The sequence below is a fragment of the Trichoderma virens genome (assembly GCF_000170995.1).
Source record: "Trichoderma virens Gv29-8 chromosome Unknown TRIVIscaffold_81, whole genome shotgun sequence".
NCBI lineage: Eukaryota > Fungi > Ascomycota > Sordariomycetes > Hypocreales > Hypocreaceae > Trichoderma > Trichoderma virens.
In genome coordinates this window covers 661,795-683,812 of record NW_014013668.1, presented here as the reverse complement: position 1 = coordinate 683,812, position 22,018 = coordinate 661,795, and the positions used below count along the sequence as shown (strand labels likewise).

At 43.6% G+C, this 22,018-nt stretch overlaps 9 protein-coding genes across 9 annotated transcripts; 4 read left to right on the top strand and 5 right to left on the bottom strand.

Annotated features, from left to right (window-relative positions):
• Positions 1-761: 761 nt before the first annotated feature.
• TRIVIDRAFT_193155 (uncharacterized protein) lies at positions 762-1,641 on the top strand (the record flags this gene model as incomplete). The annotated part of the gene is made up of 3 exons (XM_014098909.1): positions 762-811; positions 875-1,259; positions 1,315-1,641. 3 exons carry the CDS (start codon positions 762-764, stop codon positions 1,639-1,641), a joined length of 762 nt encoding a protein of 253 aa, XP_013954384.1.
• A 1,177-nt stretch (positions 1,642-2,818) lies between these two features.
• Positions 2,819-3,577, top strand: TRIVIDRAFT_48225 (uncharacterized protein; the record flags this gene model as incomplete). Its single annotated transcript, XM_014098908.1, has 1 exon — positions 2,819-3,577. The coding sequence occupies one exon, from the start codon at positions 2,819-2,821 to the stop codon at positions 3,575-3,577; it is 759 nt and encodes a 252-aa protein (XP_013954383.1).
• A 1,317-nt stretch (positions 3,578-4,894) lies between these two features.
• On the bottom strand, positions 4,895-6,064 carry TRIVIDRAFT_155150 (uncharacterized protein; the record flags this gene model as incomplete). The annotated part of the gene is made up of 2 exons (XM_014098907.1): positions 4,895-5,707; positions 5,819-6,064. 2 exons carry the CDS (start codon positions 6,062-6,064, stop codon positions 4,895-4,897), a joined length of 1,059 nt encoding a protein of 352 aa, XP_013954382.1.
• Positions 6,065-7,162: 1,098 nt separating this feature from the next.
• On the top strand, positions 7,163-8,985 carry TRIVIDRAFT_89998 (uncharacterized protein; the record flags this gene model as incomplete). Its single annotated transcript, XM_014098906.1, has 5 exons — positions 7,163-7,301; positions 7,370-7,732; positions 7,816-7,894; positions 7,982-8,153; positions 8,223-8,985. 5 exons carry the CDS (start codon positions 7,246-7,248, stop codon positions 8,894-8,896), a joined length of 1,344 nt encoding a protein of 447 aa, XP_013954381.1.
• An 18-nt stretch (positions 8,986-9,003) lies between these two features.
• Positions 9,004-10,650, bottom strand: TRIVIDRAFT_181439 (uncharacterized protein; the record flags this gene model as incomplete). Its single annotated transcript, XM_014098905.1, has 2 exons — positions 9,004-10,435; positions 10,485-10,650. The coding sequence occupies 2 exons, from the start codon at positions 10,579-10,581 to the stop codon at positions 9,102-9,104; spliced, it is 1,431 nt and encodes a 476-aa protein (XP_013954380.1).
• A 698-nt stretch (positions 10,651-11,348) lies between these two features.
• TRIVIDRAFT_47780 (uncharacterized protein) lies at positions 11,349-13,140 on the top strand (the record flags this gene model as incomplete). Its single annotated transcript, XM_014098904.1, has 3 exons — positions 11,349-11,481; positions 11,541-12,374; positions 12,440-13,140. The coding sequence occupies 3 exons, from the start codon at positions 11,349-11,351 to the stop codon at positions 13,138-13,140; spliced, it is 1,668 nt and encodes a 555-aa protein (XP_013954379.1).
• A 459-nt stretch (positions 13,141-13,599) lies between these two features.
• Positions 13,600-14,829, bottom strand: TRIVIDRAFT_48016 (uncharacterized protein; the record flags this gene model as incomplete). The annotated part of the gene is made up of 1 exon (XM_014098903.1): positions 13,600-14,829. One exon carries the CDS (start codon positions 14,827-14,829, stop codon positions 13,600-13,602), a length of 1,230 nt encoding a protein of 409 aa, XP_013954378.1.
• Positions 14,830-16,428: 1,599 nt separating this feature from the next.
• TRIVIDRAFT_77334 (uncharacterized protein) lies at positions 16,429-18,232 on the bottom strand (the record flags this gene model as incomplete). Its single annotated transcript, XM_014098902.1, has 3 exons — positions 16,429-17,412; positions 17,490-17,819; positions 17,881-18,232. 3 exons carry the CDS (start codon positions 18,178-18,180, stop codon positions 16,813-16,815), a joined length of 1,230 nt encoding a protein of 409 aa, XP_013954377.1.
• Positions 18,233-19,891: 1,659 nt separating this feature from the next.
• Positions 19,892-20,863, bottom strand: TRIVIDRAFT_48181 (uncharacterized protein; the record flags this gene model as incomplete). Its single annotated transcript, XM_014098901.1, has 2 exons — positions 19,892-20,671; positions 20,750-20,863. 2 exons carry the CDS (start codon positions 20,861-20,863, stop codon positions 19,892-19,894), a joined length of 894 nt encoding a protein of 297 aa, XP_013954376.1.
• Positions 20,864-22,018: the final 1,155 nt, after the last annotated feature.

Here is a 22,018-nt window from a genome sequence, read left to right as displayed (position 1 = left end):
TGGAATTTCTTGCGTTTGGGGCTGTTGCGCTACAGAGAAACCTCACTTACTTACGACCACAACTTAATTTGCTACGACAAAGGTGTCTTGGGTAACTGATATACTCTAAATATCCCATCAATTAGCAATGATGATAGATCACACGATGGGAAGCCCATATGAAATCAGTGTCTAAATTCGCCACCTATAATAGTTTGCTTTAGCATGTCGGGGTCGGACTAAAATGCGGTCATTCGGTGCGGGTTTTGATAGCGCGTGTCCATTTGTCATGCTAGGAAGACAGATGTTGTAGTACGGCCGAAATACCGCTATACCTGATAAGTATGAGGATTTTAATTTAGGGTGTTGACATTGAAGGGTAAAAAGGCAAAATGAATGTCGACTAGTTAATTTGCAGTAACGAAAAGCGGTATTTTGAATAGCGAACGTTTTGGGACTCCGCAATTCAGATACAGCACATCTTCATACTTCCGGCATGACCTATTCTCCGTTCGAGTTAGTAGACATATCATATAAACAAATTGCAAATTTTGTTCGCCCCTATACCTACCTTGATAAATTGTGAAGTAGTCGGCCGGTATATTTGTCTCCCGCCACAGGAGTATTGTGTAAACAGCAGCTGTGTTGTCATCAAGACGTAATGGCTGAGCTTCGTGGGGTATATATTCTTCGTATCTTCTCATCGTCCCTCCCGAGTCACTCTGTGCGAGATAATACTAGTTCTCAGATATCAAAGTCAACCTTGAAAGTGATATATTATCATGGCATCAAACCCCCCAAGAAGCTGCTGTGTAGTTGGTACCCTCCATGAGCATGTACCCCTTTAATATACAAGCTATTCAAATTGATACCTTTTTCGCTAATCTGCTTGCAGAGGTGTTCCAAAAGGAAAACTCATCAAACTTGACGGGGGAATCGATGCCTATCTTTCAACAGCATCTGATAAGAATGTGAATAAAGGCATTGGTATTCTCTTCGCCCCAGAGGCAATGGGCATATATCCCAACAGCCAGCTCCTGGCGGACAGCTTCGCCGCCAAAGGATACACCACACTTATCCCAGATGTATTCAATGGAGATGCAGTACCATTGAACAAATTTGCCACTATTGATTTGATGAGTTGGCTTACCAAAGGTTCTAATGGTAATAACCCGCATACTACCGAATACGTCGACCCCATTATCGTCGCTGGAATCAAAGCATTGAGACAGCTAGGGATACACCGAATTGGGGGTGTCGGTTACTGCTTCGGTGCTAAGGTAAGATCTACTCCATATATCTGTATATACTTATTTATTTATTGTACCATTCTAGTACGTATTGCGGCATTCCAAAAGTGGCATTGATGCCGCATTCATTGCTCACCCAAGCTTCGTCGAAGAAGACGAGTTGGCTTCTTTTTCCGGGCCTTTGTCCATCGCTGCAGCTGAAACAGATTCGATCTTCACTACCACGATGAGACACAAATCAGAGGATATACTCATTAAATCAGGCCAACCTTTCCAGATAAACCTCTATTCCGGTGTTGAACATGGTTTTGGTATTCGAGGCGATCCATCTGTGAAATTACAGAAGTTTGCCAAGGAGCAAGCATTTTCTCAAGCAATCATCTGGTTCGATGAATTTTTGTTGAAGACATAAACTTGCGTGCGTTTAGGTATTCATCTATATGAGTAGAGAAATGAATGTAGCTTATGGCTTAGCCATTCCAATGAAGAAAATCTTTCTAAGGGGTTTTGCCAAACTTCGATGATGTATCAATACTCGGTTGTGTAGAATCAAACCATATAATAATACATTAATATTAAATATTTTAATATTTGCGTTTATTTACCGGATGCATTTGGCAGGAGTACATATTTCTGGCAGTGGACAATTTAGCTTAAGAAGCGACATGATGGTGTCAGGGGTCGACTGAGCGGCATCAAGCCGGAGCGACCCTCAGCGTAACAATGCATTAATTACTCGGTATGGCTGTTTATAGCGTATTTAAAATAAACACATACACTCTTTTTGTCGATTTGAGGTAGGCATGTTGATGTATAGCTGCTCATCACCAGCTCGCACTTTTTTTTTTACGAGCCTTGGAGGAATTTGAGAGACTTCGTAACAGGACTAATCGCTAGCAGAAGTTTCATGCGCTCGTAATATTATGTAAACCCCTTTTTCTTTATGAATTACGGTTATCTGGATGCTGCTAACACATCTTCTTTGCAGTGAATAGCCCATTCCTGGTTCGACCCTAATGCCATCTTAACAAGTTCGAAGGAAATCTCTGTATGAGACACGCTTAAAAATCCTGAGACTAATACATAATATTCTCTAGTTTTGTTAGAGTCCTACTTGTAATTCTATGCTGGCAAATAGTACTTAGAAGAAAATGTTTCACGAAATCTGAGGTATTAAGCCTTCGGAATAATCCTGCCATGGAAGAAGATTAATCCAATGAACTTAACAAAACCACTAGGGCAGGTCTTTATCTTAGTATATGTTTTTTAAGAAGAAAAGAAGAGAAGGGAAAATACCATCCCATTCTAGCTTTTTTTCTAGAACGTTTGCGTAGTATAAACACCAATGTTCACTCTTCAACGACATTACATGGGATTGATTCCTTCTAGGCAACAAAGGATAAAAATATTCCGGTCCCACAACAGCCCCTCATTTGGGAATCATATAAAGCCAATATCCCCACCTCTTGATTGCGGAAAAAAACAAATCCTCTCACACATATTCAGCTACCCCTTTTCGTGTCTTTCTTCATCAACAAACGTTACCTTGACTCCCTACAAACGGGGGGTTTCGGAAAGCCGCGCACATTATGGCATATAACGATAAAAATATGATCTACGTAGTCACAGGTGGAAACAGGGGTCTCGGCCTTGGCCTTATTAAGTCACTTCTTATCCGTGCCAAAACGACCGTCATTGCAACCGTTCGCAACAAAGATAGCGTTTCAACTCTAATCGAAGAGACCTCCGTGATTGAAAAGGGGTTGGGTAGCACCATTCTCATCACATATTTGGATTTCTCCACAGCCATCTCCCCTGAAAAGGTTAGAGAAGCCTTCAAGTTCGATATAGATCATATCGATGTTCTCATTAATAATGCTGGAGGGGCACTCCCTATGGTGCCAGCTGCCGAGACAACGGCAGAAGACCTACGTGCTGCCTTTGAAGTTAACACAATCGCGCCCCTGGTTGTTTTCCAGGCACTATGGCCACTGTTAAAAAAATCGCCGTCGCCGAAGCTTGTTATGATTACGTCTTCAGTGGGTAGCATTGCGGAGATGGAGCCTGTTCCTGGTGGCGCCTATGGTCCGAGTAAGGCCGCCCAAAATTGGCTCACCAGAGCTTTGCACCTGGAAAATAAAAATAGCGGCCTCATTACAATTGCGCTGCATCCAGGCTGGGTACAAACGCGTGCAGGCCAATTTGTTGCCGATCAATGGGGGTTCACCTCTGGGCCTCCAGATACGATCCAGTCCAGTGTAGAGGGGATGCTTAAGGTTATTGATGAGATGTCGGAAGAAATGTCGGGGAAATTCGTCACTCAAAAAGGCCAAATTTTGCAATGGTAGATTGTTTTCGAATAATCCTGATTATCTTTAACTGCCGATAATCAGTTACTGTGACGAAAGAATAGATAGGAGTATCTTTTCATGCTTTTTCACATAGACACGATCGTTTAGTGCTACCAACCAGTTATTCACAGTTTCGGCCGCTCGTACAGAAAGTCCTATCGTATTCACACATGACTATGACAATATTCCGAGGCAACCTTCAAAGGTACTGCGATATAATATACGCGGCTAGTTTTCATGGGCTCCTTTTGAAACTTGAGATTGGGTTATTCTGTTTTGGAAATGTCTATAGCAATAGCATTGACGTGCTTTACAGGACCCTGATCCCCTTAAAGGTAGTGGGTAGCGGAAGTACAACAGTCCAAGTCTCATTGGCGATGAGAGAAACATTGTCAATTTCTCAGCTCAGCGAGTACATTGGTTGTAAATAACAGAATAAAATCTACCTCTACTTTGGAAATTTGCCCTCATATCGTGATCAGCAGATGAGGGAGTAAGATCCAGTGTGGAAGCAAGACTGATGGCACACTAGGAAGAGATATGAAGTGTACGGGGTGGCAAGATATAAACTAAAACATGTTTTTTCCACCAAATACATAAACCGACAACTGCTCTTGCCGTTGACCCAATAATAGTTCAAGTGCGTGGCGGTTTTCATTTGATCAAGTTGTATGACTAATGGCGTATATTGCGCCCGATTATTAGCTAATGAGCTCGTTTCGTGATTACTCAACAGAAATCCTACCATCACACCACTCCAGATGACGTCTTGGACTCGCTGAGAATTATGTAAAAAGATCCGACATGTCGTTGGTAGTTAGCACACTGTAGAGATATCCATGTGTGACACGAATCTTCCTACAGAATGCAAATTAGAAATCAATAGAACGACTTGCATAGGCCAAGAGTGGCGTTCGAATTCTTTTTAGATAAGTCGATGCGGTTTTAAATAAAACATATAAGGAGGTCTCGATGAGGAGAATTCGGTGTTGCTATTTCTGAAAGCAGTGTTCGTATATATCCGTATCTTGAACAGTTATCAACTCCTTCATCCAACATTAACAGCAATGGCATCATCAATTGTCTCGACTTTCCATTTTGAATCGTACCCAAGGTTGTCTCCGTCAAAGCTGCGCGATGAATTCAGAGGCAAATCAGTTCTCATTACCGGCGGGGTTACGGGATTGGTGCATCGATTGCTCGTAGCTTTTCCGAAGCTGGTGTTGCATCTATCATCTTGGCGGGACGTACCGAGTCCAGCTTGAAGTCCACTGTCGACGACTTGGCACAATCGTTCCCATCTTTAAAAGTTAGCTATCGTCTTGTCGATATCTCGTCCACATCATCAGTTAAGGACTTGTTTACATCTTTATCTGAATCGCCTGATACACTCGTCAACAATGCGGGATTTATGTCTGAGCCGCAGAATTTTGTTACTGCCGACATAGCCGAGTGGTGGAAAAGTTTTGAGATCAATGTCCTCGGCAATCTGTAGGACGGTAGTTCAATATCGACAACCCATGGTAATTGATTTAAGCTGTCATTGCCTTGAACAGCTGCGTTAACAAATAGAGTCTTTCCATGTCCGAGTTGTGCCAGTTTATCAGTAGAGTGATTTTGCTCACAATACCCGAGCTTCCTATAGCCAGCTATTCTCTCTTCTCTAGCCTTCCTTTCTTCTGCTGATTCAAATTTAGACCCCTTGATGCTTATCATGTTTTCGATGACATAAGATTTGTCGTTGTCTATGTCGGTGAAATGTGATGGTGTTTCTGATATATGGGATCTCCAAGTAACCATCTTTGCACCCCATCCATCATGAGCATGTCCAAAACAATGAATTCGCGGCTGAGCTTTCGCTACGGCTGCAAAAAGCTGGGGGCAACCAATCCTTTTCTTTTCCGGGGACATATCCATAATTCCATGGGGCGGGCCATGTGTAACAACGATGTCGATCCCACTGTCGATTTCAAAACTGTGAATGCCGCTGTATTGAAAGCCCCACTCGCCAGATGATGCAGTTGATGGCGTGTATGGACTCACATACATGCTCAACAGGGCGCCATTTTGAAGAGAAAACTGATGCGACCCTTCGTCAATAAACAAAATACCTTTGTTTCTCGATTGCTGCAACATTTGTCGGGCTGCACCGTAGTCGCCAAATTCCCCTTTTACTATCGTATCATCCAGAGGTTCCAGTGCCACTCTGTTTGCCTCGGAGATCTTGTGTTTGAAAACCGGGATATCGAGCGAGAAGTCGTGATTCCCAGCGATAACTATCTTGAGGGGAGCGCTAATCTTCTCCATTAAATCGATAGCCGCCTGAAATTCGTCCAATTTTGAATGCTGCGTCAAGTCGCCGCAGTGAATAGCTACGTCGACAGACGTATGTATATCAACAGGCAACTGCATCCCATGTGTGTCTGAAATGATAAAACACCTTGTCCGGATGCGATTAGATGATTTGCGTCTTAGGGTAGCCATGATTTAAATTGGGTAGGCGAAAAGTTCGATTTAAACAGAAATTCTATCAGCTCTGTTGATCTCCGTGCTTTAACGTCCTTCAGTATCGCATGGCGTTAGACTGGGAAAGACCAGCATTAGCAACATAGAATTATTGGTGATTTAGAATGTTGAGCCACATAAGATTGAAATTACATAGCCTTTGGGCTACGTGTCCCGTCTGGCCGTTGCCTAGGCATTGTTTCCGACGCGACGGAGCCAGTGCGCTAGCGAGAAGCCAGTTGTAACAGCCTTCTCGTGGCGTTGCCATGTGGGTGTTACAACAATGGAAAGACTTTGGCTTAAAAAATCTTCTTGCGGGGACCATAAATAATTCATGTGTATAATGGAGGATTGCCAAATAGTGTAAGCATAAATTGATAGGTAGATTGTAATACAAATACGGAATTATACGGGCCCTGCCATGGAAAGCTAATTATTACCTACCCGGCCGTTTGCAAAAATTTAGGGAACAGGGTACATGCATTATTCGACCACTTGAGCTACCATGCTTGGAGTCTGGATGGCACTGGGTAGACCTGGATGGTACTCCACGAGCATCCCTGTATGAAGCATAAATGTAAGATGACAGACAGGTTACATAAGGCTCGTTGAGTCCGCAGTGTTTACGCGGCCCTTTAGTGCACAAGTATGTATCAAAGTGCCTTTAGAGAGATAGTGACAGACTTGTTCGGAGTACGGATGGTAGGTATTTAAATTTAGAAGACGCCTTGTAATACTATGTGGGCAAATGTGGGCGAAGAAAACTGGCTGGCGGATTTGCATCGAATTCACATGCAGACAGCGCGCATTTACCATCTCTTCTAACGCTGCGTTGCGGGAAACCGGAAAATCGGCATTGTAGTGGCTGATCATCTCAATGCTCCTCGAGTTGAGCTCAGTATAAGGAAAACAAATCTCGGAGGCTCTGGCACCTAATTGGGTAACGTTCACATCACAATTGCATCATTGCATTTATAAGACCCACTACCGTGGAGAGAGTGATGATGAGCCGACGTCTTCGACTAACTACATATACAGCTGCAGAGCTGAAAAAAAAAATCCTACAATAAAAATTCACGTTAAAAAGGTAGCTAAAGAAGTGCAGAGACTACTTTGCTGTATTATTGTCTTATTCCAACAAGTCACCTCTCTCGTTAACAATGGTTTGGCAACACGGTGACCACCACGATATTCCGCGTCAGTGGCGTGTCCACAAGTAAGAACACTCTTCACATACTTTCATCAAACTACTATCAGAATCTCATGTGTTTCCACTTCATCTAGGCCGGGCGCATGGCTACCAGCTGATCATCGTGTCCATCGCGAGTATCTTCGTCGTGTGACAGAGCATGTCGATAAACACCCCGACGAAAAGCTGACTCCAGCGCTGCAAGAGTTCAAAGAGTTGATAGAGGGGAACTCAAGAGTATATATGTACTTTAACCAAATGTTTGAGGAAATACCAAACAAAAGGCCATACTGGCGCGACCCAACCGGTACTAAGCAGATCCGCGACTACCGCCATATGCTTCAGGTCCTCAATCACATTGTCTCGAGGGCTCCAGAATGGACAGATGCAGCTGAAAGTGCTGGCGTGGTGGGTGTGCCCTTCTGTGCAATCCTTGATTATCCCATGGGTACGCCAAGGTACGTTGAGGAGTCTCTGGAAGATATACTGACTAGTCCATGACATTTGGGGACTAATAAACAGCTAACTTGCCTTTGCCCAGTGGCCACGCCGCATTCCTAGACCCCGACGTGAATAAAGCGATCAAAAAAGTCTTAAACGAGTGGGGGAAATTCTTAGAGGTGATTTTGAAGCCCTTTGTCTCTCATCTCATCGCAAACTTATTTTGAGCTCCAATTGTCGGCTAACATGAGTCGGTTTGATCGCAGACTCCAAAATCAGCAGAGGTTTTAGGAGAACACAAGCAAGGCTGGTTCGGCGAAACAGGCCGTAACGATGTTATGCAGGTTGCCAATGCCCCATACAAGTCATCTCTGAAGTTTGAAGAAATGTTTATATGTGATCCATCCGCCAAATATCACGGCTACAAGTCCTGGGATGGTTAGTGCCTCACTGCCCAATTCCCTTAGATTGCCAACGCATGAGAAATAGGCTGACCCTTCAATTTAGACTTCTTCACTCGTAAGGTTCATGATAAGGCAAGGCCAGTTGCCTGTCCAGACGACGATAATGTCATTGCCAATGCGTGTGAATCCAAGGTGTTCAACATTCAGCGGGGTGCTCAATTGCGGGATCGGTTTTTCGCCAAAGGCCAGCCCTACTCGGTACTTGATATGCTAGCTCACGATCCACTGGCTCAGCATTTTGCCGGTGCGACAGTTTACCAGGCGTTTCTATCGGCTCTGTCTTACCACCGTTGGCATTCCCCAGTTTCAGGAACTATTCGACGCGCTTTTGTCCAGGATGGCACGTACTTTAGCGAGCCTCTCTTTGAAGGTGTGGGCGATCCCACGGTTCATGAAATTGATACTGGTGGCATTTCGGTTGGTCAAGGCTACCTCTCCGCGCTAGCAACTCGAGGCATCATCTTCATTGAGGCAGATAATCCTGCAATCGGTTTGATGGCGTTTATTGCTATTGGCATGGATGAAGTTAGCTCCGTCGACATCACTGTAAAAGAAGGGCAACATGTCGAAAAGGGTGAACAAACGGGCATGTTTCATTTTGGTGGATCAACACATTGTCTGCTATTTCGTAAGGGAGTTCAGCTGTCGGATTTTCCCGAAGTCGGGAGACAGGAAAATATCCCCGTTCGCGGTAAACTCGCTGTTGTCACGCCCTGAAAGTCGCGTAATTAGTGTATGAGTTCACTATTGTTCTACGACGGACATATTGTTCTACAGGGAATAATTATAAGACCCCATTGGAAAAGATTTCCACAAGAAGAGTGCTAATAGGCAACATGTAGACTCTGATTTGTAGAGCAAATATAGAAATATCTAGCATATGACCATTTAGGTGAATAAATTATAATCTCGCCACACATTTTTAGAAAATGAACACCTGATCACTCATCTTCGGGCTTGCACCCGGAGTCTCATATCCCAACTCCTTGAGGAATTTCTTTGCCGAACTGACCATACCGGCTGGCCCGCAAACCATGATTTTGACGTCAGTCCCTGGGAGTGGTAGCCTTTGTGCCGCTACATCTTTCGTTATGTAGCCAACCCCAGATTCCCAAGTTGGCGATGGCCGCTCAACAACATAGAAGACTTTGAACAGATTCGGATATAGCTGCGAAAAATTATCCAGCTCTTCTTTGAGTAGAATGTCATCCTCTGTTTGGCTGGCATATACCAAGCTTATTTCTGTCGTATCGCGATTGTTCTCACAAATTGCTCGAATGAGTTGGAACATGGGTGTTATGCCCGTGCCGCCGGCCAGCATTCCAATTTTCTTACAAAGCCCGTAAGAGTAGCGCATTGCTCCTTTAGGACCTTGTAAATGGATCTTGTCCCCAACTTGGAGGTTGGCAAGATATCCACCAGTCAACTTGCCGCCTGGATACATCTTTACCACCAATTCCAGAATTCCATAGTCCAAGTTATTGGATACTGGAGTATAGGACCTTGTCACCTTTTCTCCGCCAACAGTCGCAGTAATTGTGATGTGTTGACCAGTTGGCAGCCCCAACATTACTTGTTGGTGTGGCAGAGAAAAAACCAGCCGGTATACATTCGGTGCAATAAGTATCTTCTTAGTCAGAGGTACTGGAGACGAGACTGAATCCAACCAGCCTCTTTGAAGTAAAGGATCCCGTTCGACTGGTTTTGGCAATTTTAAGTGAGGTGGAAGTTTTCTAAAGCTCGTATCATTCATAATAATGCTGAAGGACTTTTTTATTGCCAGTGCTGTACAACCCATCAGGATGCATGAGCTTCCCAGCAGCCCCTTCAGGTAGCCGGTGGCGGTAGATGGTGAAGAAGTTATCGGCATAGCCAGGGTCGAGAGAACGTGCATTAAGGTATTCATCTGAGGCATTTTTGACGGTGTAAATGCTGAAATGCCACATTTATACTTCAAAACACCATACGATGTTGCTGCAATGCCCAACGAAAGACACGTCAATGTTATCCTGTTTGGGTTGGGGTAATCTCTGGAAGAATTAAATTTCTCGGTAGGAGGTTTCATAGCCGTAGGTATCTTTGACTTCTTGTTCGCACTGTTTTGTACTCTTCCGATACGGAAAGGAACCATCAGGTCGAAAGCATCATCTGAGTGACCAGCATTGTCAAATGAATCACTTGCATCGGTGCCGGCTGCTTCTATGAGGACTTCAATTCCTCCCGGATGATCCAAAAGATATTTAGTCACATCGTATACTGTTTAGAGTTAGTATTAATTGTTATTTTGAAAAGCAGATCATCGGACCTTCATCGTGGATAACCATCCATACGTCGTTAGGTTCCATATGCTGAGCAACTTCATCCACTGTATACTCCGTCTCCATGGTCATCTTGGCTTGCATGTATGATATTTTGGCGCATATAATCTTGACTGAACTGTTTTAAAAATGTGAGATAAGCTTGCAAGTTATATATAAAGACTGCGATTTGGGGTTTGATTCGCGAAGGAGTCTCCTATAAGATGTTGATAGTAGCAACGGAAGATTGTCGGCATCCGAAAATAAGTCTTGCCGAGAGGGGGATAGTAGTCCCTCACTAGATGGCGATCCTTGACCAAACGCCGAAGCCCCACAAACATATACAAACGCATGCGGCTTCTCCCTGCCCGCATATCCGTCATCAACATATACGGAGTGGTATTCAGCTGACTGAAGCCGTTAGACTGCCAACTTCGAAAAGGAGGGTGGCTTTCCGAGGAACATGGCATCGTCTAGGAGACAATCATATGACAAAACCTGTGTGTATTCTCTATTATTTATACAAAAATGGCACATTAGCCGAGGATTGAGTAGGTTACATCCAAAGAATATTACGAAGGCCTTATGGGATCGAACAATAGTGCAATACCGCGCCTTGATCATTTTCGGATTCCGGACCAAGAAGAAAGACCGAACATTGTTTAGTTCGGCCGTTCTCATGGAAATTCCATGGAGGCATGCCATGGAAAGTCAATTACAGAGCAGTGGGAAATAGTGTTTGTGATGATTACTTGAGAACGCACATGCCCGTGTATTCAATGTACAGACTCTATGACTATAAATTGTAATCAGCTTCTCACAACAACTCCCGCGTCACATCAAGTTAGTAGGCTCTCAGATCATCTCTAGTCATGATTTCTTCATCTTTCTATCTATTCGGCGAAGAGCCATCCATTGCCCGCCAAATCACCTTCCCTGCGACGTACAATTTTGCGGATTTGCAAGTGTTAGTTGCGTCCTACTTCTCTATTGTAGACGCTAAAGGTTGGTATAGTACTCTCATACATTTGTGTTTGAACGACCGCGGTTAATTGTTTCTCTAGATGTTGGCTTCATTCATCGAAATATTGAGTTGACATCGGCAAGCGAGGTGTATGCCGCAACTGGCCCCATTGCGATATCAATTAATGGAAAGCCAGTGCGAGATATACCGGGGCCAGCTGGTTTGCCATACGTGGGAAGCTTCTTCGAAATATATCCTGACCATCTTGGAAACCATCAGAGACTGTTTAATAAATACGGACCACTTATTGTCACAACTAATATGGGAAGCCGCATCCATCATACCAACGATCCCCGCTTAGCCAATATTTTCTTCTCCGAGAGCGCTTTTTTCTCGAAAAAGATCATTCCTAACCATCCGTTGCATGCAGTAGGGATGTCTGAAGCAGGGCTATTCTTTGGAAATACAGATTCTGAAGAATGGCGCATTACGCATAAGTTCTTACCTCCGGCTTTAGGCCCCAAGGCAGTGCGACATTATGCACCAGCAATGCAAAGGACAGTTGAAGAATCATTCAGTGTATTCGATAAACTAGACCTGGATGGGGAATCATGGAACGTATTTCCATATATGATGAAGATTGGCTCTCAAGCAGTTGGCAGACTTGTGCTCGGCTTGGAATTTGGGCATTTCACCTCTGTCGATGCCCCTCTACACGAATTTGTTACCAAGGTAACCAGTGTTGTCGAACTAAGTAAGCGAGTGACGTCTATTGGGAGCTGGTATACCAATATGCCATTTGGAGATCCGAAAAGACTTCGTGACAACATGAAGGAAGTCCGAAGAATACTGTTAGAGGCATCCAAGAAAGCATCCAAAGGAATTGAAGACCTGGAGCTCCAAGATGCCGCTCTACAATCTCAAAATTTAGTCGGTATGTATTGACACATTCTGTGGACTATAAGGGGCTGAAATCTGACATTTCATTCATCATTGCAGATTATTGCCTCAGAGCAAGAGATATGAAAGGAAATCGATTGACTTGGGATCAATTTGTACCGGCATTGGTTGTGATCACCGCGGCCGGGTTTGTAACGTCTGCTTCACTCCTCTCGTGGATGATATACGGCCTCGTGACATACGAAGGGGTGCAAGAGAGAATACTCCAAGAATTGATTGACCATGACTGGGATGAAAACATCCAAGTTACGGCCGATTTAACGAACCAGCTTAAGTTTATGAATAACTTTGTTAAAGAAACTCAGCGAAAACATAACCCTTCATTCCAACCCAGCAGAACAGCGTTGGTGGACATGATTTTACCTGGCGGGTATAAGCTAGCGAAAGATTCTATTGTTATTGCCGATTTACATCACATTCATACAAACCCACACGTGTGGGATAACGCTGACAAATTTGATCCTGACCGGTGGGACACTGAGAAAATCAAGAATCGGCCCCCTGGGTCCTACCAGCCATTCGCTTCCGGTCCCAGAGCCTGCATTGGATTCAATTTTGCTCTACAGGAGGTAAAGATTGTGTTATCTAAGCTGTTATACCGTTACAGGTTTAGCTTGGCCGAAACTGGAACAGTCGAGTATGATCCATATTACTTGATCATAAAGCCTAGTAACTTATATGTCCGGGCAGAAAGGCGATTCAAATGGCCACAGAAAACAGGTGCGAAAAGAGACGCATAGATAGAATAGGGGTAACGCTTTGAGAAGGACAACTAAACTAAATTTTAAGCTTTTTACAATACATGGATTTCCACACTGGGATAACTCCTACATGAAATTAACAAGTTCGTGTCATTGATTGAATGAGTTTTTTGGGCGGCGTAAACGGGTATAGCCGCGACTTCTACCACTGTACATTTAGATCGTCTGGCTGATCACTAGCGGGGATGCTGTCAGTAATTCATGGCCATTAATACTATTCTATGCCGAGTTGAGTATATATGCGTTACAAGTGCAAGACGCTGTTCTCAATGAAGCACCTACGTCTTTCTCAGATAATCCATCAGAACATAAGCTTTGCCCCAAAAAGTAAACAATTATAAAGGAAATAGATGATGCGTAGCAATCAAGTTCTTAATGTATCAATGCTTAGAATAAAATTTCCGAAATATATCTCGTTCTTTTTTGATACCGCATATTTTATGCTTGCCGCCGAAGCCATTCTCTCCAGCCATCATCCTTGGTGATGGATCTCACCCTGGCTTCTAGCCATTCCGTATTTCCCCAGAATCCCCATGAGGCTTGGAATCGACACCAGTCTACAAGAGCAGTCTCCCAGTGGCGAAGGAAATCGTCCCAATCATACATGGGTATTTTGCTCTTTGGGCGATTGTCCATCAGGATAGACCAATAGTGCTTGAGTAGCTCCATTTCGCATTCACTCATTCTCAATTTGTCTGGGGTTGGATTGTGGTTCGTCAGCATACTCATTGGGACAGAGCATGTGAACAGCTTGGCTAGGTCGCAAACGCCTAGTCCAATCCCCGCATATTGAAAGTCGAAGAACACCACATCATCACCAGATTCTGTTGAATAAAGATTTTCCGACTTCACATCACCATGGATGTATGTCTCAAAAGGCCTGCCACATGGCGTCAGAAAGTTGGCAACTTCTTCAGCAATGGATGAAGACCCATCCACAGAGGCACAAAATATATCAGACCACTCCGAGAATTCGTCTTGCTCAAGCGACTGATATTCTTGTCGTCGGGTGGCCAAATATGTATATCCACCATTCAACCATAGGGCCGTTCCACCCGATTTAGGATCAATTTGACGTCTGGAAGCTTCTTCAAGCGGCGGCAAGAGAAATTCGCTCAGATTTTGAGGCAGATAGGTCCATGAGGTACTATGGAACTTGGCCAGCCATGCTAAAGCTGCATAAACCTGGTTGCTTGAAAGAACTGCCCTTTTTTCGCCTGCAATAGGAAACTCAAGCCTTAGATCGTTCATAAGAGTAACCATCAAATGGTCAATACCATGTTCAACGGCTTTTTGTTGCATACTCCTCGTCGAAGCAAAACAATGGGCAACTGCTATGTTGTCGGCAAGCCGAGGAGCAACTTCATCGTAGAAATACTGCTCAACCTCGTAACTAAATATCTTTCGGAGGTGGCCCTCATCTCCAGTTTCAGTGGGCGGATGAACTATCTTCAGAACGAGATGGATTGTACTGCCTTGGCCATTTCCTCGGTCCCTGGAGAAACGCTGCCACCGCGAGGCTGCGCCATCAGTTGATCGAGCGGAAACAGCGCAAATGTGGCCATACCCCGCCCAGAGACCCTGCAGTGTAGTGCATGAAATTAGCTCAAGGTCGAGCCAAGAGAGCAAGATGGCTGCAACTTGGCTCGGTTCAATCTGCCGAGCCATAATAGCAGTGAGCCTGGTGATTATTGGCAAAGAACGAGAATCTTCCTTGCTAGACCTCCATGTGAAAAAAAAGGAAGTGATCTAACCAGCCGCATTATGTAATAGCTTGCAGCATCTTGGCTCCTCAAGGAATGTAGTGAGATCGCTCCACTTTGAGTTGAGCAGATATTAAATTAAAGTATGTGTAGTACCGGAAACAGCAGTTGGAATAGTCAAATTTGTACCCGATCAAAACTTGCATGTCAGTCGGAATGTCTCTTTCCACAAGTACTATTCTGTGCAGTGTTTCAATAGATTAATATGAGAGCTAGGTGGAGAAAAAGGCCACGCCGTCGTAAGATCAAATTGCCAGCATCGTATCCGTCAGATACTTTGTTGCTATAGAACAGTGACGAAGTTGATGAAACCGGCGTAACAACTATTATCCATCATAAGACTAATGGTTAACCATGTGTTAAAATCCTACTTTTTTCTCATTTTCCCTGCAAGAGATAGACAAACACTCGACACGAAGCTTTGTGCAAGCCGTAGTTTCTTGTAATGAGTGAGCAATTATCCCATAGCTGACTAGCCAGATAGGCCATGGCAGTATCCTGGTTTAGATCCGATCGGTTACAGCTGATCAGAGAGATATGACCATGCCGCCAGTGGAAGCTATTAAAGTCTGACAAATTAATGTTTCGGGGGAAAAAAATAAAGTTCCTTGCAAACGATAAATACGGCAAGATTACAGTCAGTCTATAGACCTAGTCTAGGATGCTCTGTGTAACTCATTATCTAGCTACAGTGTAAGGACAAAAGTCTGCGACCACTTTACAGTGCCTCACCTTAAAATGCAAAAACAGGTATTTTTAAAAATTACATAATTATTAATGTAAAAGTATAAAAATTATAAAAAAAATTATTTATATAAAGCTAAATAGTTAAATTTAATAATAAAAATATTTTTAAAAAATAATCTTATTAAGTAAATAAATAAATAAGGAAAAGGTAATAAAAAAAAAGAGAAAAATATTTTTATCTAAGAAAAACAGTAATAATAATACATTATTTCCCACTATAACCCACTATAGTAAATTTCTGCAAAAACACTATATTTTTAATCACTTATTACAACAGCAATATTTATTATAATTTAATATAACTTTAAAAATATAAAATACTTTAGTTAATTAATAATATTTTAGAAAAAAATATTTATTATAACTTAATGTAGTTATTTTGCAGGCGTTTGAAAATATAGGTTTTTGCGGGTATACTGTAGAGTGGTCGCAGACTTTTGTCCTTATACTGTACCTATTGGACGGAACAAGAAAGTCCAGTAGCGGCGAATGCTTGCGCTAAAGCGTGCCAGCCCACCTTGTATGCCAAGCTGTCTTCCACAGCACATGGCCGCACAAGACTTTAAAATTATTAGGCTAGTGAATCTGTGGTTCACTTGTTCTAGCTCGGATTTAGCAGGGAAATTTATTCCATCGCTGCAGTGTTGCTTCTCTAAGTTGCTCTAGGACCAGCCAAGTGGAAATGGTATGCCGAGAGATATGTCAAATAGCGAAATCCTTTAGATACGGTAGACAACACAGCGGAAGGGCACGTATTCGGATAATAACTTGAATATAGCCTAAGGAATCAGATGCCCATTGGGATATAATTTTGTCTCGAAGCTCTGACCGACAACAATTTATGATGGATATTATTACTCTACTAGGTGCATTTGCGAATGGGAAAGCTCTATGCAAATGTACAAGTAAAATAGCTATTCTTATTCAGATCTACCAGATCATATATGTTCAAGTATCGACGGAAATAACGTGTAAAGAGATACTTTTTTTATTCATCTTCTAGCCATTCAGCTATACTATTTGACTATGCTGTAGAATTCGCCCAGAGTTCTCAATGTGTATGCATAACCATTTTTTCCACAACGAATCAATAGACCACCAAGTCATTGTCCCCGCTCGAGGCATCAAATATGTAGCCAATTTAAGCACTGTTTCCATTGAAGATGAGGACGTTGGGGCTGCCGTTAAGGCTACCGGTGACACGGCCACTGGTAGCCAAGGCCTTGATGCGGTTGGTGACGGCGGTGGGGGTAGCAAGACCCTCAAGAGACTGAAGATAGAGAGCAAGGCCAACAACGTGGGGAGTAGCCATAGAGGTGCCGCTGATTGTGTTGGTAGCCGTGTTCGAGCCGATCCACGAAGACAGGATGTTGACACCGGGAGCGAAAACGTCAACGCCAGCACCATAGTTGGTGAATGAAGCAGTGCGCCAGTTGATGTCAAGCGCAGCAACAGTGATGGCATTAGGTACATTAGCAGGAGAGGTGCCGGAAACGGGCTGGGGGTTTCCTAAAGAGTCGCCGTTACCAGCAGCCACAATAGTAAGAACACCCTGGTTAAAGGCTGCGTTAATAGCGGTAGTCCAGGCGGAGGAAGCGGGACCTCCAAGCGACATGTTGATAGCAGACTTGCTAGCGCGGTTTCGAGAGACAATGTCGTTCACCGCCCAGTTATAACCGTCAAGGATTACCGAGGTGCTGGCACTGTTTCCCTGGAAGACTTTGACGGAGATCAGACTGGCCTATTATCTTCGAGTTAGCTCTACAAAATTCATCAAGCCATATATTGTAGAGCAATAGATGAAATCAACCCGCTTACCTGCTTAGCAACACCATAAGTAGAGCCACCAATTGTTCCGGAAACGTGAGTACCATGGCCGAGAGTGTCAACATGCTGTCCTCCGGCGGCGTTGTAACCGAGGCTGGCACGTCCGCCAAACTGTTGGTGAGAAGTGTTGATACCGGAATCAACGACGTAGGCAAAGGTTCCACTGCCAGCTGAGGTGTCATAGATATAGCTAGTGGAGCCAGAGGTGCGGTGGGACACAGTACCGAGACCCCAAGGAGCACCAGTCTGTGTAGTCAAAGCACGCTTGTCTTCAACAATGTCAGACAAGTACATAATATAGTCTGGCTCAACAGAAGCAACCTTGTCTCCATGGTCAGTATCTTATGTTTAGATATAACATATGGGAATGGTAAGTGCATACATCGGGGCTAGCCTTAATCTGCTCAATAGTATCCTCATCGAACTCGCCAGCATAGGCACTCCAGGTGTGGATATTATACGTCTTCTCAACACCTGCGGTGTTGCGCTTGGTAAGAGAACGACGGTGGAGGTCATTCACCCAAGTCAAGTGAGAGTCAGTATCAATAGAAGCGCCCTCCTTCAGAGTGACAATGAACTTGTTGGGAACAGCCTCGGGTGCCTTGTGGTGGCCTGCAGGAGCAGCGAGGACAGCCGGGAGCAGAGCTCCAAGATAGAGCGCAAGACGACGGATGCTGGCCATTGTGAAGGTATCTTCTTATTGTAGATTTGGAGGCAATGGTAGTTTGATGGCTGGATCTGATGAAAGATGTTTTTTCCTTGCGAGGAGAGGCCATTTAAATACTTTTTTTTTTGTTATTGTATAAGTAATCGATTTCACCAACCCAAGCTATCATCACTGCTACTACTATTGCGTCTTTCAGAATGATCTGCCAAGTCTCTGGCTACAGACGACCAAGCTGCCTAAAAGGACCTAGGACAAACCGATCCAACCAAGATTGTGTGTTTTTATTACGGCAGTCACAGCGCCCAGCTCTTGGCATCTAGTTTGAATGCGGAAAGCAATAAGATGTAGCAATATTGTCTGCATGTTTGCTCATTGAGATTCATGCTGTTTTTGAGGCGAATACGTATAGTCTTTCGGCTAGACTATCATATCTTGCTGAGACTAATATCGAGATATTATTGTCATCTTTGGCTAAATTTATGATTCTCATGAAGCCATATCCTAGGCACATTCATATGTTATATAGTTTAAGATTCTTTTAAGGTTATATATGGCCCATAAACTAGCTTTGGCGAGCTAGCTTACGAGCTTAACTGGAGGAGTCTATAGACAGCTGGGAAGGCAGATGCTGTGCACTTCAGCTAGCACCATGCAGACTAAGATCGCACCAGTATTTGCCCACCTGCTAATTGTGTCGCAAAGTCCGAAGAAAAGGAACCTTTGAATAGAAGGGACGGCAAATATCTATATGGCGCAATATCCGCCGGCGCCTTGTCAAGTTTTAAGAAGGAGGGGATGCCGAGTGCCGTGCCTTTGGTACTGCTCGAAAAGGAAGGTGATTTTGTCAATTCGTTAAGCAGCCTCAAAAGGACCCCAAGTTATCGGTGCCGCCTACTCCACAGGGATGGAGACGCGCTATCGGAGATAAATATGAGCACTCGCCTTTCATTCGATAAGGCACATTACTATTCCGCAATAAGACGCGACACGCGACATACTAGACCATTAAGATGAGTCTAGAAAGGCAGACAATTGTGTCATAACACACAATGCATGCCAACAATGCCAAATATAGCCATCAAACTTAGCATTGGGGTGCTTCGACGCGGGCAGCTAAGACATGACTTTGGAGTGGAAATTCAGAAGTTATGAGTAGCAATCACCATTATGCTCCAACAATTTCTGCGCATCCCTGCCACGGTATTGATAATCGCAGTTAATAGTTTTCCATTTATTGCATGTTATTAGTACAGGGTAGCATTTAAGAAAGGTAATGACCAATTCTAGGACATCTCATAGGCTATTGTTCTTTATAAGTATAAAGTTTAGATGTGATCGATATTTTCCTTTTACAAAGGCATTGTTTTAGGAACTCTCACAGAATAACTATTCACATCTAGAATCTATTAAGGACCTTGTTATCAAGAGTCTTCTCAGAGATAAAGAACCCAGGAGACGATTGAGCATTCAATATGAGATGATTAACAATTGGCTAATTTGCTTTGACGATACGGTTTTTTTTTTTTTTTTCACTATGTGAAAATCCAATTATTATACCGTCTCTCCATTAGAAACTGACGCTGAGTCATTATTTTGGTGATAGTGTAGAAATTGATTGGAAACATGGATAGTTTTCTCATTTCGCTGGACGGTACATATAGTCATCCATATATCCAAAATCAGGGTCAAAGAATTTAGAGATGATCAACTCTTAAATGTGATCAACCTATACATGTCGTTTTAAGAAATCAATCTGCGCTGCAAAGCTCTCCTTGCGTAGCTCACCCTGGTAATGATTGAAATGATTACCGCCTTTCAATATATGAAGCTCTTTGGGCCCTTGCGCAAGCCCGAATGCCTGTAATTGGGGTGAAAATAAACCCTCATCCTTTTCTCCCACAACCATCAGGAGGGGAGTGGGTGCGATCCGGTGGATATATCTGATAGGTTCAAACCGAAGGAATCTGAAAAGAGACATTGTAGTAATTTTGTTTTCCCAAATTCCACCTAGGGCGGTGGCATCCTGAAAAAAACGGAAGCTGGTTTCATCTCGCAGTAGTACAGGTGCACTCCTGGCTTGGGCCTCCTCAATAGTGGAGGCGACAACACGAGAGAGAGGCCACTCTTCCCCATTACGGATTTTGGCACGGTCTCGTTCGGCCATGTCGAGAAGCGGTTGGCCAGTTCCTAGTAAAAGCTCTCCTGATACATATGGTACGAGTGCAATAACGGCCTTGACTCGGCGGTCGATCGCCGCAGCGGATATGGCAACACCTCCAGCAAGACTTATTCCCCAAAAGACAATTCTTTGAGAGTCAACCTCCGAAAGAGATGCGGCGTAGTCAAAAGCATCAATATAATCGTCTTGTGCTTTGACGGGGTCTGAGTCATATCTGCGACCGCCACTTTCTCCAAATCCACGATTGTCGTAGAGCAGGACATTAAACCCAGATTTTTGGAACTCGAGAGCCATTCCATCAAGGAAGTGCTCTTTGAGGGCGGTGACCTAATGTTCATTGTTATTAACCTTGACAATCATCATTCTTGCCCAGTGACTAAGAGCAGGCTCGACAGTTCAACATACCCCATGAGTCATGATAATACATGGACCCGGTTCTGAGGCAGCTGGGAAAAACCAGCCTTTCAGGGTTACTCCATCAACAGATTGGAAAGAGACATTCCAGCGGTTGTCAGACATGGTGAGTGAGTTGTAGAGGTTGAAATTCTTGTATGGATAGTATACCAGCAGAGAGGGCAATAAAAGTGTAGGTAGTTTGGAGAGTTTTCTACTTTATATAGTGCAATTTACATAGAGCTGCATATGTGAGCCTTTTAAAGAGCGGTCAAATAGAACACGGAGTATAGACAATTACATGTAATTACTGGTTGATAAGCTTACATACAAAACACTTACTGATACAGTGCTGACCTTTCAGCCTGGAGGCTATCATACTGTGCAATGTTGACGAGGTACAAGCTGATCCAATAAAATGTTTGAGTAGTGATAGAGAGCGGGTACGTGACATCTATTTTTAATATTTACCCATATGATTAATAACCAAGTCGGTGTTCAGAAAATAGCCAGATATGATACTTGTGCGTGTGGCCTGGCTGTGTGACAGTTTTTGGTCCGTCCACGTCCGAGCAGCTGCGTACTGGCACACAGTGCAACTGAAACAGAGGTTATTAAAGTTCAGTCGCTGCCTCTGAATGGCATCGCTTTTTAAGTAAGCTGAGTAAGATTGAAGCCTGCTGCAGTGCTATTGAACAACAATTCAGTATACAGAGAGCACAGTTACAGGAACAACTAAGAAACACATGCTACACAAGTCAACAGAATAAAAAGACTCCGCCGGGAGGGAATCTGCCTCAAGTAATTTCATGGCAGCACGCAACCCTCCAAGGCCCACTAATGCAGTTGAGTAGAGAAATACGATTCTGTTGACTGTTATTTTCCACTGACGGTCACAGAACTTATGGAAGACTTGACACGCGATTTGAAGGTCATATATTACGGTTATTTCTTCGGTCTTCACCAACTTTGTTATACTTCAGTAATTGGCCATCACCTCGTGTTGTTATTGATGGATAAAGAGACACAATTTGAGTTAACTATAGCTTCCTTCTTCAAAGACATTGCTAGTTAGGCCTGCGCGCTAAGTTCACAGGGGAAGTGGGCCGATGTAAATGTACGGAGAGGATGGAATAGATGGAGCATGAGAACAATCACCGCGAGTCAAAATTCTGAGCAACTAACAGAATTTTCTAGGCTAACTCAAGACGGCGATTTGATTGATGTAGGATTAAGGGTATTACGTCTGAGTTGTGGGAATGCCACTTTAAAGTGAGAGAG